Source organism: Thrips palmi, unplaced genomic scaffold, assembly GCF_012932325.1.
Source record: "Thrips palmi isolate BJ-2018 unplaced genomic scaffold, TpBJ-2018v1 HiC_scaffold_7, whole genome shotgun sequence".
Lineage (NCBI taxonomy): Eukaryota > Metazoa > Arthropoda > Insecta > Thysanoptera > Thripidae > Thrips > Thrips palmi.
In genome coordinates this window covers 8,500,962-8,518,040 of record NW_023144634.1, presented here as the reverse complement: position 1 = coordinate 8,518,040, position 17,079 = coordinate 8,500,962, and the positions used below count along the sequence as shown (strand labels likewise).

Genomic DNA, 17,079 nt, shown 5'->3' with positions numbered 1-17,079 from the left:
CAGGAGCAAGATAAATTACTTCAAATGTTTCATGAATAAATGCCTCTTATTTCACAGAAACAAAACATGGAATACAGTTTCAACACAAGAGTGGAACATTTTCAAGGAATGCTTCCATAAACAATTGAAAGTAAAAGATAACAATCTTGTTACACAGTAACTATCTAAGTACACACGTTTCCCTTACATTCATACATTCAGAACACAATATCAATTAAGAAGTATTCTCATACTTTACTCACTATTACGACAGTACACATTCAATTTTAATTAAAAAGAAAATATTTGTTTAGAGCCAACAAAACAGTTGCACCGTTATGAAAACTTCTCACTCACTACTCGAAATCAAAATAATGTCAATGGAGGAACAATGATTGTCATGATAGTCAGTTTTATGGATTGCATTACTGTAAAGATTCTTTGAGAAAACACAATGGGGAGATCTGAAGGATGCACTATTTGCCACAAAATTCAAATGGCTTTCAAAGTAACATGTCAAATTATGTCAACAAAATCATAAGAACTCTAGAACTCAAATTCAAAGGGTAGTACAAAACTGAGTCACCTTCAAAGCGACACACTGATCTCGTTCACCAAATGTGCGTATTTATTACCGAACAAAAATTAGCTTCGTGACAACTTAAATGGCTCAAGCAAAACTGTGTTAGTTGGCCGCTGAAAAAAGTTTGTGCAATTAGAGAAAAATACAAATAAAGAAAGGTGATGAGGTGAAACAGGCGTGCGTTCCCTTGACCGCTGGTCTGAGCCACCACTTCACTTCCAAAAGATGTGCCCAAACGCGGACTGAGGGTATGGGAAGCGGAGGGAGGAAGTCCTGGGTTCGATTCCCAGGTGAGCGAATCTTTTCCTCTGTTTACGTATGTACCATCACTCTAAGATTGATCGGGTTAGCTCGCAGTGGCAGGATGGCCGAGAGGGCAGAGGAGTCGGCCGGCGGGAGGAAGTCTTGGGTTCGACTCCCAGGTGAGCGAAATCTTTTCCTCTGTTTACTTCTCAAACCCGGTACCATCACTCTAAGATAGGACGTGTCAGGCAGGTGTGTTGTCGTAGCTCAGGTGGCAGAGCGATGGGCCGTGGAGGCTGGTTGGAGGCCATGCGGCAGCACACGATTCCCGTCGTACCTGGTTCGCCACCAGCCAGGTCAGGTTGCTAACCCTTTATGATTGCCCTACTCCACCCTCCTTCGGGGAGGGGGGGTAGGGGGGGAGGGGCCGACGGCGGGAACTCTTTTGCATCTTAGAGATGGAAGTTAACCGTGTACATACATGCCGCGCCACCAAGGTAGGCCCACCTACGACACGCAGGGGTCGGGTTGGGGCCGAAGGCGCAGGTACTCTTTTGTACCTTAATGGGGAAAGCCAGGATTGTCGTCGGGCCGCGCCGACAAGGTAGGCCACCCATTCGACACGCTGCTGCAAAAGCGCTGCGATGAAAAACAGAAGCCATACCTAGCCGGGACTTGAACCCGCGTACCTCTAACCACAGTCGACACTCCAACACACTGAGCCACCAAGGCGCCGATTGATAGAAGTTTGTCCAAACTTAGAGTGATGGTACCGCATTCAAGCAGTCAACTGAGGAAAATATTCCTGCACCTGGGATTCGAATCCGAGTGCTCTCTCGGAGCAACCACTTCCTCTGCGCTCTCAGCCACTTTTTATTGTAAAATTTGTTTTATTCAAAGTTCAACTGAGGAAAACGTTTCCACGCCTGGGATTTGAACCAGTTTCCCCTCTCCGGGCGGCCGCTACCTCTGCGGCCTGACCCACCAAACGACACAGTCCTTCCTCGCTCAACTTCAGACCTGATTCTTTGGGTTCAAGAAGTGAACTGAGAGTTTGGGAGCCAAACTCAGGAAAAGTTTGGGGCCCACGGGACTTGAACCCGCGTTCTCCTCATGACAGCCGACTCCTTAGCCCACTAGGCTACCGACTCACGTGGTAGGGAATGCCACGAAACTTGTACTGATGATACCAGATACAAGTTGTAAACCGATGAAAAGATACAAGTGTCTGTAATTCGAACCCAGATCCTGCTCATAGCGGACAACACTCCTTTATTCGTTTGCGTCATGCACTCTTGCCGGCGCCTTCAGCAAGTACTGTGGGCTGCCTGCCTTTAGGCGGATTGTTCTGTGGGTTGTCTACGTCGATGCCCCATGGGGGAGGAAAAGGGGGGGGGGCTGCGTGCACCCCATTCAATTAATTGCCCTCGCTCCGGCTACGCGCCTTGGTTTTCTATGCTGAAATGAAGGATCAATAGGTTGAGAGGCAAAGTCTTAAAATGAATGAAGCCGAGACCACTCTTTAAATTTGGCATGCCCCGAAACTGGGAGCCTTTGTCGCCTGCTCCACTTTTTAGAGAGCCGAATGTCACCCAGTTTGGTGCCCAGAATCTGGGCATCTTGGTCGCCCAGAAACTAGGCACCTGTGCATGCTCTACCATGGGAGAGGGCCGGGTGCGGGAAGATTTGTACACCATGAGACCAGGCGACGACAAAGGTGCCCCGAAACTGGGCGACATTGGCGTGCTAAAAGGTGAGGCAGGCGACAAAGACGCCCAGTCTCAGGGCATGCCAATGCGGAGTGTACATATACAAGTCTGATGATTCAAGGCAGTGTTGGACAAACTGAATAAATGAGTAACCATGTGACCATGATGTAACCAAGCACCAGTTTGTACTTTAAAGACAATCTATTTTGAATATGATTCTAATCTGGATGTTCATATTGCATAATTAAATAAATCATTATACCAAGAAGTTTACCGCAACATTTATCCTAAACAATCTGAGTGCTATGGTGAGGTCATCCAACTGTTATTGTTACATCAGTGAATAAATTACAATAAAATATACCTACTATCATCTCAGTAACGCTTTTGGGTCCTGATAAGTACAAAAATAAGAACTATGCTGCAAAATTAACATTCTCCTGCCACTCACCATACATAAACCAGTTAATTGTCATCACAATCTTCATTTGAAGTAACACCATACTGGTAGCATTTAAAACCAAATTTAAAACATTTCTTTCTCATGTTTCAAAACTTTGATTATAAAATAAGTAGAGTATTTCTGAGAAAGTTTCCTAAAATATATATGTTACACAACATTAATAATCCTTAATTTCATTCATTCACTAGTCAACATTTAAAATGAATAAATTTATATACAATAGAATAAATTATAAATATCTTACGAGCCACCATACTAACAATGAGGCTGTGCAGAACAGTCGGGTAGCATACACAAAATTAATTATGAAACGGAATTCACATTGTCAAAGACATCACATTCGCTAGGGGTAAACTAAAATGACAACTGTCTGACATCCTTGCCCAATAATCAACAGTAGCTTTTCAATGGGAAAAGCCTTTTCTCCTTAACACGTCTGAACCTTTAAAATGAGACCTTAGTACCTTCAGTAAGACTCGCACAAACCTAACTCACAGATTAAAATGAAAAAGAGCTTGTTTTATCAATCATTGATGGAACATTTCATTTCCGTCTCATGCCTGAATGCCTGCTCTTTTCCTTTCTCTTCTGCCAGTGGTTTTGCTTATATTTTGATCCCAAAATTATTTATAGAAGCTAATTCATTATCACATTATTTTTAAGAAATTTTTTGTTGGGAAGTATGGGTGTCCACAAGCTGAGTTGTAAATTAAAAACCAGAGAGTCATAAACAATCAATCGATCTGAAGATTTTTCACCTACTCTCATATATATATAAATAACTAAATAAATAAATAGGTAGGTACAGGTATGTGAATATTGACTATCACATCGAATAACACTGACACAAAGCTTCACACATAACATCATACAGGTAGATTACAAAAAAATATTATCCGGCAGTTTACATCACACATGACATTTGCAATCAAAGCGCATAAAATAACTCCACATTAAAATTTAATTACAAATGCAGTTTCAGCATAAGGGTAAGCCAGCATTTGAATGTTTCATAAAGTTTTAGTTCTAGTTTGTAGTAAAGGTCAAAGTGTTCACCACATATAAAGGCATCAAACAGTCCAATTAGAGTGTTGAGTGACTAATTTTTTTTTCCGACCCAAAAGAATTTTACAGGTCAGGTGTTTAGTGAAACCAACTTTTGAAGAATGACCCAGCTGTCAACAAAAGGCAAGAAAAAACTGAAAGTACCCAGGAAAAAAAATTTCACATTGTATCACAATGAAATTAAGATAACCATTTACATAACACTATTCTTGGGATTATACTCTGCAAGGAAGACTACCTACAAACACTTACTAAATTTGTTACCTTGGAAATACTAAAGAATACTGAGGGGCATATCCATATTTGGGCTTCACCATAATAACACAGCAGTTAAGTTTTAATTTGGCGCCACTCATCAAAATTTTTATCTTAAGCAGATAGGAAATCACAAGCTACTGCTTAAAGGTCAACATCAAAACAACACTACTGCAGTCATTCAAGATAAATACGTCAATAGAACTTTGTTTGAATTAAGCAGTACTTTGTTTCACAATGAAACAACTTATCTTCAAAAATACTATATGGGTAACATCAAACATCTATTTTCAATACATTTATGTATATTTTACATTACCATGGTTTGGTAAAATCAAAAGATTAGGACTTTTCATTTACCTACATGAGGCACATTATCAAAATTCTGCTTAAAGCAGTGAAGTATTGCTGGGTTGGTCCAAGCATGGTCCTTGCTGGCATGCGCTACACAGGAGTTTCATGGTCCGTTTCTTCTATCCTGCCTAGGCGCCATGCATTGGGATCCGTTGCTGAAACAGTCAAGATGTAGAATTCATTGAAATGGAAATAGATATGTAAAAATAGAGAACATCTGGGGAAGCTGACAGGAAGATAAAGGATTGGCCATATGACAATTGAAAGGATTAGGATTCTATCTTCCAGGTCTACCTCAAAGGGTGTTGGCTTTCATCTTAATAAACCTCTGGTAAAGGGGCGGCGCGGCAGAGGGAAGCAAACTCTTTTTACACAAATTAATAGACACAACACCCATTCAATATTTTCCCTTCTTGCAAAATAGATTTGGGACATGCCAGGACATGACTTAATATTTGACGACAATTTGATATGAATAGAATTAGATAACCATGCACACAACTTAAACAAATTGGCGGCATGCTGGAGGAACATGAAGGATGGCCAAGCAGTAAGCAGACAGAGCCATGCAGTCAACACATTTATGGCCAAGTTTGAAAAGGATGGAGGACAAACCATGCTGGTCCAATTTGTCATGAACAGAGACGGTGTCAATACTTCAAAAGATCTGCAGGAGAGTCTGCGTCTAGGCTCAGACAATTTGGTGTTATTCAGCAACATATGCATAAATATCATTAACGGACTAAAAAATCTCAATGAACTCCTGAATGATAATCAAAGTTATCACATTTGAACTAATATGCCACATAGAGTAAAGCACAGGCGAGACTTAGTTCTGTCAATTTTGAGAGACAGCATTCATTTTACACATTTGCGCAAGTGATTGCGTTGCTTCATCTGCTACAGCACATGTGTATGAGAAGAAAGACTACAAAAAAGACAAGAAGGACCTGAAATTAAAGAAAGTCAGGAGAGTGCATACTTCAGACAAAGAGAAAGAAGGTGCAGAGAATGCTGAGAAGAAAAACAAAATATGCTTGATAGCAAATCTCAGTACACAGCCACTGAGGGGCAGTGAATTAGAATAGAAAAGACGTGTCAAAGTCACTGTTAGAGAAACTTGGTCAAGGGAAAGAAGAATGTTTGTGACAAATGGTAAGTTAACAGAAAGTAGAATGAAATGAGCAACAATACTTGCAAGGGAGACAACTATCAAGCATTTCAGTCAAGGAGCAATAAATTGCGGTACTAGTGAGAGAGAAAGGAGATAAAAGACAAAAACACACATTAGTACAGTACACATAAAAAGAAGACACGCACACAAAAGAGAAGAAATTGAAAGCCTAAATTTTGTAGTAAATCAGTTGCTGCTCATATCAGATAAAACAATTACAGAAAGGATAAGGTTTGAACAACTTGAACAGTCGATTGTGATGTTTCAACGGAAGCAGTGTAGTATTAAAGTGAATTATTCTGTCATAATGTGCAAATGTGTTAATGCAGCCAACAAGGGCCAAAGATAGTAACGGTGCAAATATGATCCAGTCCAACAAGCAAGTCTGCAGGAGGTCAAAGTCTGCTTCCCTGATGTAGGACTAGATGCAAGTGATTGGACCTTGTACCATGCTACTACATTACACTGCAATCAGCAGTAAGACATTTCACTTACCACAGTAATAGTATTTAATCCTAGGCACACCTAATCAAACAGAAACCAATGGGTAATGCAAATTACTTTCAGAAAAAAATTATGTTTTAAGCATCAGGTTGGTCCTTGTGTGAATCAGTGAGATTAAGGACTCCTTTACTATCATTGTCCCTCTTAAAAGGGAGAGTGTAAAAGAGACTTATCGCATTATGAAAATTAAAGGCTCTTAGGTTAAAAAGCTTAACATCTTGACTGATGTAAGATAGGGTTGAATACAAAACATGGTACCAAGGATAAAATGTCAATGTTTATTCACAAGTTAGACCCTCAGATAGAAAATCAATAAAGGTGACAACTATGAACTGGAGACTGTCTGAATTACACAATGGTCCTATGGCTTATTGGCGCATTCCCAATTAACATTATAAATTTGTGGGCAAGAGCATAACTTTCCTTTGAAATCATAAGAGTAAAACCTCTATAGAACTTTCATTTTAAAAATGAGCTGAACCAGATTTATTTGTGCCAATTAGCCATCTGTCCCATATTTACATGCATAAATAAGAGCCATGCAGTGGACCTCTCCTTACTGAGTTGACATTGCTGAAAAAACATTTACTGGACATCCCACTTTATGGATTTAAAATAAGATTCATTCATATTAACATCAATTTCAAGGTAAAATTGATGTGAGTACAATTATTAAAGTAGTTTACAAACTATAAATAAATACTTTGAAATACTTAAATATTGCATGATTCCCTCTTCACCTTCTAATGCCAAGCTTTTCTTGAGATTTCAGGATTAAGCATCATCAAAGAAAAGTAGTAAGTTATAGTGATTCATTTGTACCTTGAGATGAGTATTATTGACTAGAGATTAAAAGTTAACAATTGTTGATTAAAACACAATAACCTCCTTCATTAGACATGATTGCACTGAAAAATCACACAGGACAAGGGATTCTCATTTGCTCTAATAGTTGTTTCCGAGCACAGGTATAGGATTACTTAAAATTAGAATGCTAATAAAACAGCTTACAATACTAAAAGTTTCAGTTATTGTTAAAAATTTTCACAGGAAAAATAAAATAAATGCAAAATTTATTTTAACAAATCAATATTGTGAGTAAAATCTGTAGCATTTGATTGGAGCTGATTGCTGCTGATTTGGGAAAAGTGAGAATTACGTAAGGTTCAGTCTTAGGAAAAATCAAAAAAGGGAAAACTGTGCTTTGGAGATATTGCACACTAAGAGCAAAAACAGTCTTAAGCAACGATACTTGATAAATACAATTAGAAGATACAAAAGCAGCTGATTAAGAACCACTCAGTCAAAAGTTAAGCTATCTGATTAAAAATATTTGTGACTCCATGACATTATCAGTCAACATTTCTTATCTCAAAATACAGTCTTCGTTCTACAAAAAATCTAAATGGATTTGATATGGAACAACTGGGAAAACGTGGGGCGCAATAGTGAAAAATGTAGGTTCCAGGTACTAAAAATTGGCTTCAAAGGTTCAAAATATCCAGGGTAAAGAAAACTGAGTTAGCACAAAATGTAACTGAGGTCACCTCCTCCAAGCTTAAATCAAGGCAGATCATTCTGATTCTGGTCAGCAAGCTCCAGCTTGCACTCTGATATTTCAGCAGCTTTAGCCTTTGCAACTGCAGCAGCAACAGCATCACGCTGGGTGCGGAGGGCCAGAAGTTGTGTCGATCGCAGGGGGTCAGCACTAGACAACAGGGGGTCATGCTCACACACAAAGCCCTCATCTATAACAAAAAAAAACAACAAAAACAAATAAAAGAAAATACAAAGCAGTGAAAAACCAAGAAGGGTGTTCTAAAAATGAAATGAAGAAACAAAACATCAAAGTGTAAAAAAAACACTATGCTGTGCCAAGAAGATAAACATTTAGCCTTAAAAAGAAGACCAAAACTGGGCGGGCATGTCCATTAGCACCAACACAACAGGTCCCAAAAATCTCTCCAAACCCAAATCAACTCAAGTCTTGAGGCAGTCTTGAGGAGAGGCTTCTTAATGTGTAGTGTGTGGGTAAAAAATGTAAACGGGGGCTATGACAACAAATTTCAAAAATCCTGCACTGAATAGTCTAAAGTTGAGCTCAAACTAGCTGAGGTAGTTTAAGTTGTTGATTTTTCTTTGTCAGCAAAGCAAAGCATTAGCCAGATGAGTGATTCTCATGTGTGTGTGTGCACCCATCAATAGGAACTAAACAAAATACATTAAAAATGGGATTGCAACCATGGAAGTCAATTGTCCCATAATAAATTTAAAATAAACCCCACAACTACACAATGGAGTGTGGCTCAAGCCATAAAATAAACCATATACAATGATTTATATCAAGAGGACGGCACAAAAGCATTTAGCAAAAAAATTCAAAGCATGAAAACAAAAATAATCAAAAATAAAGAAACAAATCGCTGATGGAGGATAAAATACGGATACATGGGCAATTTCATAAAACTAATTTAGTTTCTGACTTGAAATAAATGGGACATTTTCAAAGTTACCAAGGCACCACTGCATTTGTTGAAAATTGAAAAATGTTACATCCTTCATAGGAAGACACCCCAAGTTGTTTGCAACCACATTGATATAAAAATCAAAGTATCGGCAGTATGTTCACATGAGCTCAAAGTTTTGGTATTCATTCCAACTTTTTTGGAACTCACCTTGAAGCTGTCGGTTGATAAGCGCAGTTATTCCAGGGCCGTCCCCGCTTTTCTTGACAATTAACATCGGCTTTTCTTCCCCTGCTTCTTCAAGGCTATTTGGCAGATGTCCGTTTACACTAGCTGCCATGGTCTCGTTCACCTGTAAAAGAAAGGGTAAGCCCATGAAAACCATCAGTATCATTCATCCAATCACTTTGATAAAAAATGACAACAAGAAAAAGTCATGTTAGAAAGCTCAGTGCCAGCAGTGGTTGTCATTTCAAGATAATGCAAAGCTCATGATGCATGACGGTTTGGTTTGGCTTCAATTGGAAATTATTTTAATGTGAGCTGATGAAGGAAAGAATAACGAGTAAATCTTGTAAAGCTGAATTATTTAACATTATGCAAGAAATGCTTGTGTAATAACTTGATTGCTTAGGAGAAGTTAATTAAAGCTGAGTGTAACAAGCACATATGAATAAAGCCAACAATATTGAGGTATATGAAATAAGTAAGCAATTGGACCAGACCGACAAAACCGCACTGTCCTCATCAACAGACGTGCCAACTACAGGAATCTGAAACAACAAGCACACACGCCACACTCACGTAGTAATCAAATTTCAATCAGAATTATAAGAAGCATTCCAAGCCTTAAGAAATCTCTACAACAGGATAAAATGAATTTTATTTTGATTTAAATTATGTACGGAGACAACTTGTTAATTTTGTTTCCATTTTAGAGCATGTCAAATAACCACTTTTATGCAATGAACCAAAAACCAGAAAACCACATACATCATCTTTGCATCATCTCATAATTTGAAGAGGTAAGGATAGCATAGAAAATGTAGTATGGTTTTAGAAACATTCTCAAACCACTGAATCCATGTCACTAGTATTTTCTCTCAAATGAGGGAAACACAAAGACACCAAAACATGACAGTAGACCTTGCTTCTAAGTTTAGTCTCTTTGGTAACTACATAGAGCATGCAGTTTGTACATCCAAATTAGATACTTTTTACCATTGCCTACATTCAAGTACAAAAACTAGAGACAAAACTAATGGCTAACTCAAAACAACTGCACACCACAGCTGGTTCACAGTTCTCTTTGAGATTTTCCACTTTAGGCAAACAATAACAATATTTCCAAGGACTCACCTGCATAAGCTTCTTAACAACATCCCTGCCCAGGATGTGGTCAAATACTGCTTGTAAAAAAGAGTCTGTTATGATTGTTAGCTTGAGTTTATCTCGATGCCACAACAAAATACGAGAGTCTTCCATTGCAGTCACTGAGACCTACAAGAAGAAAAGGGCAGTGACAAACAGAATTAAAATATGATTTTTTTCATTCTAACGAATCCATGTACCATACTGACCTGGAAATATTCATCAGTGGACACCCCAAACCACTCCGGTGAATCCAAAAACTGATGAGGGAACACAATGTGCAAGGCACGAAAGTTTTGGGAAACAACCAGCCTAAAACATTCAAATTGTTGGATCGTAATCAAATGCCAATAGCCACATAAGGATGTCCTCATAGAGGAAGCCCTTACTCACTTGCCAGACAGAACGAGAGAAAGTGAATCTACTTTGGTGACCTTCTCCTGCGCATAAACTTCTTGATACTTCAGTTGGCGGATCATCTTCATGCAGCTCAACACCTTTTTGAACTGGTGTCTCGACACCTTCAAAGGTTGAAACAGGGCCACATACACCTGCAACAAGCAACATCATTCCATCAGAAAAGAACGCAGAGAAGGGAGGGGTCCGACTTGGCGAGCGGGAACGTAAAGCCACGACACCCGCAAATCCCACACCAACCCTCGCTGCAGGCTGGTGCCGGGCGGGGCGTCCCGCCGGCCAGTCTCTCTCGCACCATGCGGGACGCCGCGGGACGCTCCCGTCAGCGCGAGAGAGAAGAGAGGGGCCTCCGCTCGGAATCAGTCAGCTGGACCGAGCTGAACCCAGCGCCGCACTAACCCCTGCCGATTTACGGGCGGGCAAGGGCCAGCGGGGCCAGCGGGGCCAGCCACTCCGGCAAACTTGTTTGGGGAGGCTTGCTTGGGTTCGCCAGGCAAACTCCCGCGTTTAAGCGTTTCCCGATGTCGGGAAAAGGCACACAGCGAGGATGACGGAGGTGAAGGTGTGAATGAGAGAGACAGAGGGAGTGAGTGAGTACGAGTACGAGGAGAAGTAAAAGGAGGAGGAGGAGGAGTACGAGGAGGAGGAGTACGAGGAGGAGGAGTACGAGGAGGAGGAGGAGGAGGAGGAGGAGGAGGAGGAGGAGGAGGAGGAGGAGTACGAGGAGGAGGAGGAGGGAAACGGGGTGAGGTTGAGGCGGGAGCGGGTTAGGATAGGCTTCAGAGCACTGCTAGCGTGGCGCCGCGGGTAGGTAGGCCATTAATAATCCAAATCGATTCTTCACCGCCTCGCTCCCATGCATGCGCCGTTGTCGGACCCAACGTTCAACTCCGTCAGTCTCGAACCCAACTCCACCGACCCCACCCTGGCAGCCTCCCGCCCGGTCCGAGGGAAGGCCTTTAGGCCTGCCTAGGGCCGGCGGTCCCCAGCGCACGGCCCTGCACTGTAAAAACGGGGCGCCCAAAAACTAGCGCCTTGTTCTTAACTCCAAACCACACAGCAATGGTCTGAAGCGCCTGCGAGGTAGGCCACAGATCCGTCCCGCAACACACCGCTGTGGAGACGGTGGCCTACCTCGCCCCTGTCGTCTTCACAGGGGCGACGTAGGCCACCGTCTCCACAGCGGTGTGTCGCGGGACGGATCCGTGGCCTACCTCGCAGGCGCCAGGTGCACTGGACACGCGACGGCTTGTCGCGTCTGGGATGAATCATGTCGCGATGAAGAACATTGCGGAAGGCGTGACAGGAAACGGCTCTATCCGCCGAGAGGGGTGTGCACTGTGCGACAAGGTGTCTGTTGCAGGCCGCGGCTGCAGGCGGATTCCACACAGTGCGTTGTTGCTCTCTCTCTCTCTCTCTCTCTCTCTCTCTCTCTCTCGCACTTCAGGGGCGTGCCGCAGGGGTGCGAGAGAGACGGATCGTCGAAAGCACTGCTCGGAATCAGGCGGCTACTCAGTAATCGGGCTTTGCGGTGATTGCCGCGTCGTGGCGTTGGCATGGCACCCCATGGCACGTGGCACCACCAGGCCCTTTCCGGGAAAGCAATGACGAGCCCGACGCTGCACAGTGGGCCAGAAGACCGGTGGAGGCGGCCAAAATCCCGGACGCGTTGAGCTCCAGAGTCGCTAAACTGGACTCGAACCGAACGTGTGATCCCACCAATGGATTGCTCTCCGAACGAGGAATCCATCGGTGGGGTCACACGTTCGGTTCGAGTCCTAATTAGCGACTCTGGAGCTTACAACGCGTCCGGGATTTTGACCGCCTCCCCACCGGTCTTCTGGCCCACTGTGAGCTGTCCCGGTCACCGCCACTACTTCCACTGGCCGGGCAATGGGCCGGAAACGGGACGCCGCCACGGCGAGCGCTTTTTGAAATTCGATTCCGACTCTTCTCTTTGACAAGAAGGGACCTTTCTTTCCCAAGCTTCCACTAGCGGGGGCGCGCTGTCTGCTCTGTCCCTTCTTCGACCCGGCCATTCGGCATAATGCAATTTACAGAGGCGAATTCGATTTCTTTTCCTTCGCTGATGCTCATCCATCAACCGGGCGGGGCGGGCGGGCACGTGAGGCTGCGAGGGGCACGGGGGCAGAGGGCGACACTCGGACGGGAGGAGGGGAGGGGAGGGGCGTCGGGGGAGGAATTTTGGGGGAGGGCGTGGGAAAGGGGTGTCGGGGAAGGGAGTTGTCAGTGGTGGGGGTGTCAGTTGTTTTGGAGAAAGAAGGTTTCAGAGACGGGGGTGTCAGAGAAGGGGGTGTCAGCGAAGGGGGTGTCAGAGAAGGGGGTGTCAGAGAAGGGGGTGTCAGAGAAGGGGGTGTCAGAGAAGGGGGTGTCAGAGAAGGGGGTGTCAGAGAAGGAGGTGTCAGAGAAGGGGGTGTCAGTTATTTTGGAGAAGGGAGGTGTCAGAGAAGGGGGTGTCAGAGAAGGGGGTGTCAGTTATTTTGGAGAAGGAAGGTGTCAGAGAAGGGGGTGCCAAAGAAGGGGATGTCAGAGAAAAAAAGGGGGGGTGTCAGCGAAGGAGGTGTCAGAGTGACTGCCGAGCGAGCAGAAGCGTCGTCTCGTCACTCTGTCTCTGTCTCACTCGGAGAGCTCTACGTGAGGGTGCGAAAGAGACGGAGTGACAAACCGCTCTTCCGAATCGCCCCCTGGATGGCAGCTGAGAGAATGGCTGCCGTGGGCACGCGACAAAGGCCTCGCAATGCTGTACACAGTGTAGGCTGCGCTGCACCACGGCCGCGCCGTGGCCGCCATGGCGCCAGCTGCAGACTGAGAGTCGTCTTCGTCAGTCTGGTTCTCTCGCACCTGTACGGGGTATGCGTCAGAGAGAGACAGAGCAACGAACGACTTTCGGAATCAGTCTGCAGAGCTGTACTGCAGACGACCCACTCTTCCCGGACCGCTCGCGCCGCTCGCGCCGCGGGAATTGCGTACAGTCAAACACTTCAAAGAAAGAGAAAATTGAGTCGCGGCACGCCGTGCACGCCGCCATGGGAGTGGGAGGCATCCGAGCGACTCGCGCGCAGAAAAGAAAAGAAATATCGGAGGCGAAAGAAGCACAAGGTGTTCCTGGAGCCCGATGCGCACAGTTAGTTGCGAGGCGCGGCACGGTTGCGTGGCCTCGCGCGCCTCGCGCCGCATTGGTGAAGGGCGCGGTGTGTGGATGCCTACCGCCAGGCGTTTTCCATAGTGCCAGGCGCGGATGCGAAAAAATGAGGGGGTGTAGGAGAGGGGTGGTTCCCTCAATGACACTTAGATAACCGCCTAAAAGGCAAAAAGCCATACTTTGACCCTTTGAGTAGGCTAATAGAGCCTCTGCCTCCCCCGCTTAGGCCACCAAATAGGCAACCTCCGCCACTGCATAGTACGGAGAACTGGGGGGAGGGGGGCGACCATTTAGCCCCCTCTCCCAGCCCACCCGCAGTACAAACGCCTGGAGCCTGCCCAGGAAATAAAATTTGCTACGCCACTGGTGCACTGGGCCGTGCGGCGCCGCCCTGGGCAGGCTTGCAGTGGTTCCGGGCACTTTCCAGACACTTCCTGGTGCAGCCAGTATCTCACGGGGCCGCTGCTTCGAAAAACGAGGCAGCCTCTTTGGATAGAGTGCTCCCTGTAGGGCCCCGCCCGGCCAGCCCACGGGCCAGCCGGCCAGCCTCGGCAGAGCCAGGCAGTCAGAGTCCGCAGCCCGCCCGGAGACCTCTTACTTAACCCTGGTCGGTCAGCCAGTCAGCCCCCAGCCCGGGGGCCTGCGGGATGCCCCCCCCCCCTTTCCAACCCCCTCATAAACCCGGCCCGAGCCAATTCCTCATCCCCCACCCCCTCACTTGTCCAGCCCAGGTCGCAGGCGCCCCAGGGGAGCGCTTCTTCACCCGCCGGGGAAATTTGCAGAGCGCCGCGGAAGGAATGACATCCGAGCTCAATGAGTGCCGCAATTGGGCGCTGCGACGCGGCGACCGGGTTATTGAATGTCGGGGGCCGCCGCGCCGCGTAGCGCCGCACAGTGGGCCAGAAGACCGGTGGAGGCGGCCAAAACCCTAGACGCGTTTTGAGCTCCAGAGTCGCTAAACGGGACTCGGACCGAACGAGTGACCCCCACCAATGGATTCCTCGTTCGGAGAGCAATCGATTGGTGGGGTCACACGTTCGGTTCCAGTCCTGTTTAGCGACTCTGGAGCTCAAAACGCGTCTAGAGTTTTGGCCGCCTCCACCGGTCTTCTGGCCCACTGTGCGCCGCGCCGTGGAATGCCACGTGACCGACTGCACGGGAGGATCCGTCAAACAAGCGGCGAACGGCCGGACGCGTCCTTCACGGCCTGCAGACTCATTCAGAGAGTCGCTTTCGTCGCTCTGTCTCTCTCGCGCCTAACGGGATGCCCCATGAGTGGGAGAGACAGAGCGACGGAAACGTCTCAGGGAATCAGTCTGCTGGCCGAGGTCCGAGGCACTCGTCGAGCAAGCTCCGGCGTCAAGACAACCAAGACAAGTTTCACAAAGCAGAAGTAGAAAAAAATAGATTAAAATTTTTAGCAGACTTGCCTGCATGCATTCATCTTCTCTCCAAGCGCGGATCCAAGAGTCAAAATTGCCCCCTTTCCCCCGAGCCCCTGGATAGCCGCCTAATGGGTAGGCAAATAGCCTCGCGTTGCCTTGGCAAGTAGGCAAATAGAGCCACTTGCTACCCCCACCTCCCTCTCTAGGCCGGCTCCGGATTCGGACCTTCTGCTCCTCTTTACTAGAGATCTTTGCAGCTCTTTAGAGCAACCCGCCTTTGAGGTGGCGGAGCCTGCCACCTATCCTATCGCGCCCTTAACAAAGCCTGCCCTCTGGCCCGCATGACATTTAAATGTCAGATAAATAAGTTATAAAGCGAGGGCATCCCTTCAACAAAACCATACATAGCTAATCATGACCTCAAATTTCAAATCCTATAGAAAAAGAAAGTAAAGCAAAGCAGTGAAGATGTCTTACCTCTTCAACTTCTTTGGTGAACTTCACAGGGCGCAGACGGTAGAGAAGGATGCAGATGTGGATGAAGTTAATCACAACAAAATTCACATTCCACAAGAATGCATCAAATGAGCAAATTACCGACCATCCCCAAAGAGCGAACAGTGCGCAGCCTATCAAGTGAGTTGACCTTAAGTACACCATGCCATACAGGCCACTTGGGGCAAGGTAGGACAAAAAGAAAAATGTATTGGCTAACTGGAAGTACATATGATTGACAGAACCCCATTGTGAGCAAGCAGGATTACCAAATAATGAAGCAAAATATGACACATTAAAATTATTTGCCCAATCAAAGGGGGGGTCTGTTGTTGACGAAGGTAATTTCTCAAACTGTGATACAGCCATTGATGGGGAGGGGCTTGTTGACGTTAGAGCACTAGAGATGTTTTCCATGAGATTCGTAGCAGGTCCGCTTCCCGACACAGCTCCAACTTCACTTGCTGCATTGCCCTCGGCAAAATTTGCAGCAAAAATCCTGTCATAAGCCATCTCTCTTTGTTCGCCTAGTAGCAGAATGCTTGATCCCTTTCATTCAAACTGTTTCACGGAACCGAAGAATTCACAACACCCATACATAGTTGGTCTTCATCTCTTCAGCAACGAGCCTCCATCACACCCATCCTATAAGAGAACAAAAAGGAAAAAGCATTAGAATAGTACTCAACAAAACACAATTTTTCCTCTTTTAAGAAAGTACAACCAAAGGTAAGCATAGAGTAACGGTAAAACTAATTAGTTGAGTTGAGATCCGAGTTAAAACAGCAAGAACAAACAAAATCACAAGGATGAAGTCACCCCATGGATTGTTAAAAAGGGACCAAACAATGAAACCGTCCATGATGGACGATGGGGCGCTGTCACAACACAAATGAACCCTTTGGTTACAGCCAATAGCGGATACATTGATTTCGAAAATGAGCAGGTGGGCGGACCGAACCCCGTCCCCCGATCTTGCTCAAAGACGGAGGCCCACGAGTCAAATACAACTTCTTTTCACGTACCGTGTTCATCGAGTGAATCCAGGGCGACATGACAATCCACGATAACCAATAAATTCTGGACGCGGAAGTGCCTTGCGACGCCTACATGATCTTCAAGACCCCGACGGTGCAGGTTCGCTCCCCCAACGGTGCAGCATTCGGTGTCAAAATTAGCGTACAGGCGTGTGGGGCACGAAATCAGGTGCAGTCAAGTTGTGGAGCTGCGTCCGTCCGTAGTGCAGCTGCGAGGCGAACAGGCGAACCCCTGCCCGTCCCGTCTGCTCGCCTAGAGTCCTTTACGAAGGACCGAGGATTCGGACCCACTGAAGTCGGTGCGGATGTCCTGCGGGAAGGAACGACAGACGCTGGGCCGCTTCCAAAATGCGGTCAAACATTCTCTCTCCCTCTCACACACTAGCGGTTCGCGTGGGAGGCAGACGAGGACAGCAC

The 17,079-nt window shown here is 45.7% G+C and overlaps 1 protein-coding gene across 4 annotated transcripts; it reads right to left on the bottom strand.

Annotated features, from left to right (window-relative positions):
- Positions 1–27: 27 nt before the first annotated feature.
- LOC117652617 (popeye domain-containing protein 3) lies at positions 28–17,064 on the bottom strand. 4 transcript variants are annotated; one of them, XM_034397667.1, is made up of 8 exons: positions 16,651–17,064; positions 15,608–16,270; positions 10,559–10,716; positions 10,375–10,477; positions 10,154–10,294; positions 9,520–9,567; positions 9,005–9,146; positions 28–4,806 (listed from the first exon to the last, which is right to left on the bottom strand). In XM_034397667.1, exons 2-8 carry the CDS (start codon positions 16,136–16,138, stop codon positions 4,742–4,744), a joined length of 1,188 nt encoding a protein of 395 aa, XP_034253558.1. In that variant the 5' UTR covers positions 16,139–16,270; positions 16,651–17,064; the 3' UTR covers positions 28–4,741. The 4 variants fall into 4 exon arrangements, with proteins under 4 accessions (XP_034253558.1, XP_034253559.1, XP_034253556.1 ...); XM_034397665.1 differs by lacking the exon at positions 28–4,806 and adding an exon at positions 6,587–8,077; XM_034397668.1 differs by lacking the exon at positions 9,520–9,567 and having other exon boundaries at positions 4,742–4,806.
- Positions 17,065–17,079: the final 15 nt, after the last annotated feature.

Excerpts from the sequence above, each read along its gene's own strand:
- LOC117652617 (XM_034397665.1), bottom strand. The coding sequence starts at position 16,138 with ATGGCTTATGACAGGATTTTTGCTGCAAATTTTGCCGAGGGCAATGCA. Across the intron at positions 10,717-15,607 it reads TCACCAAAGAAGTTGAAGAG|GTGTATGTGGCCCTGTTTCA; the intron begins GTAAGACATCTT and ends TGCTTGTTGCAG. Across the intron at positions 10,478-10,558 it reads TCTCTCGTTCTGTCTGGCAA|GCTGGTTGTTTCCCAAAACT; the intron begins GTGAGTAAGGGC and ends TGAATGTTTTAG.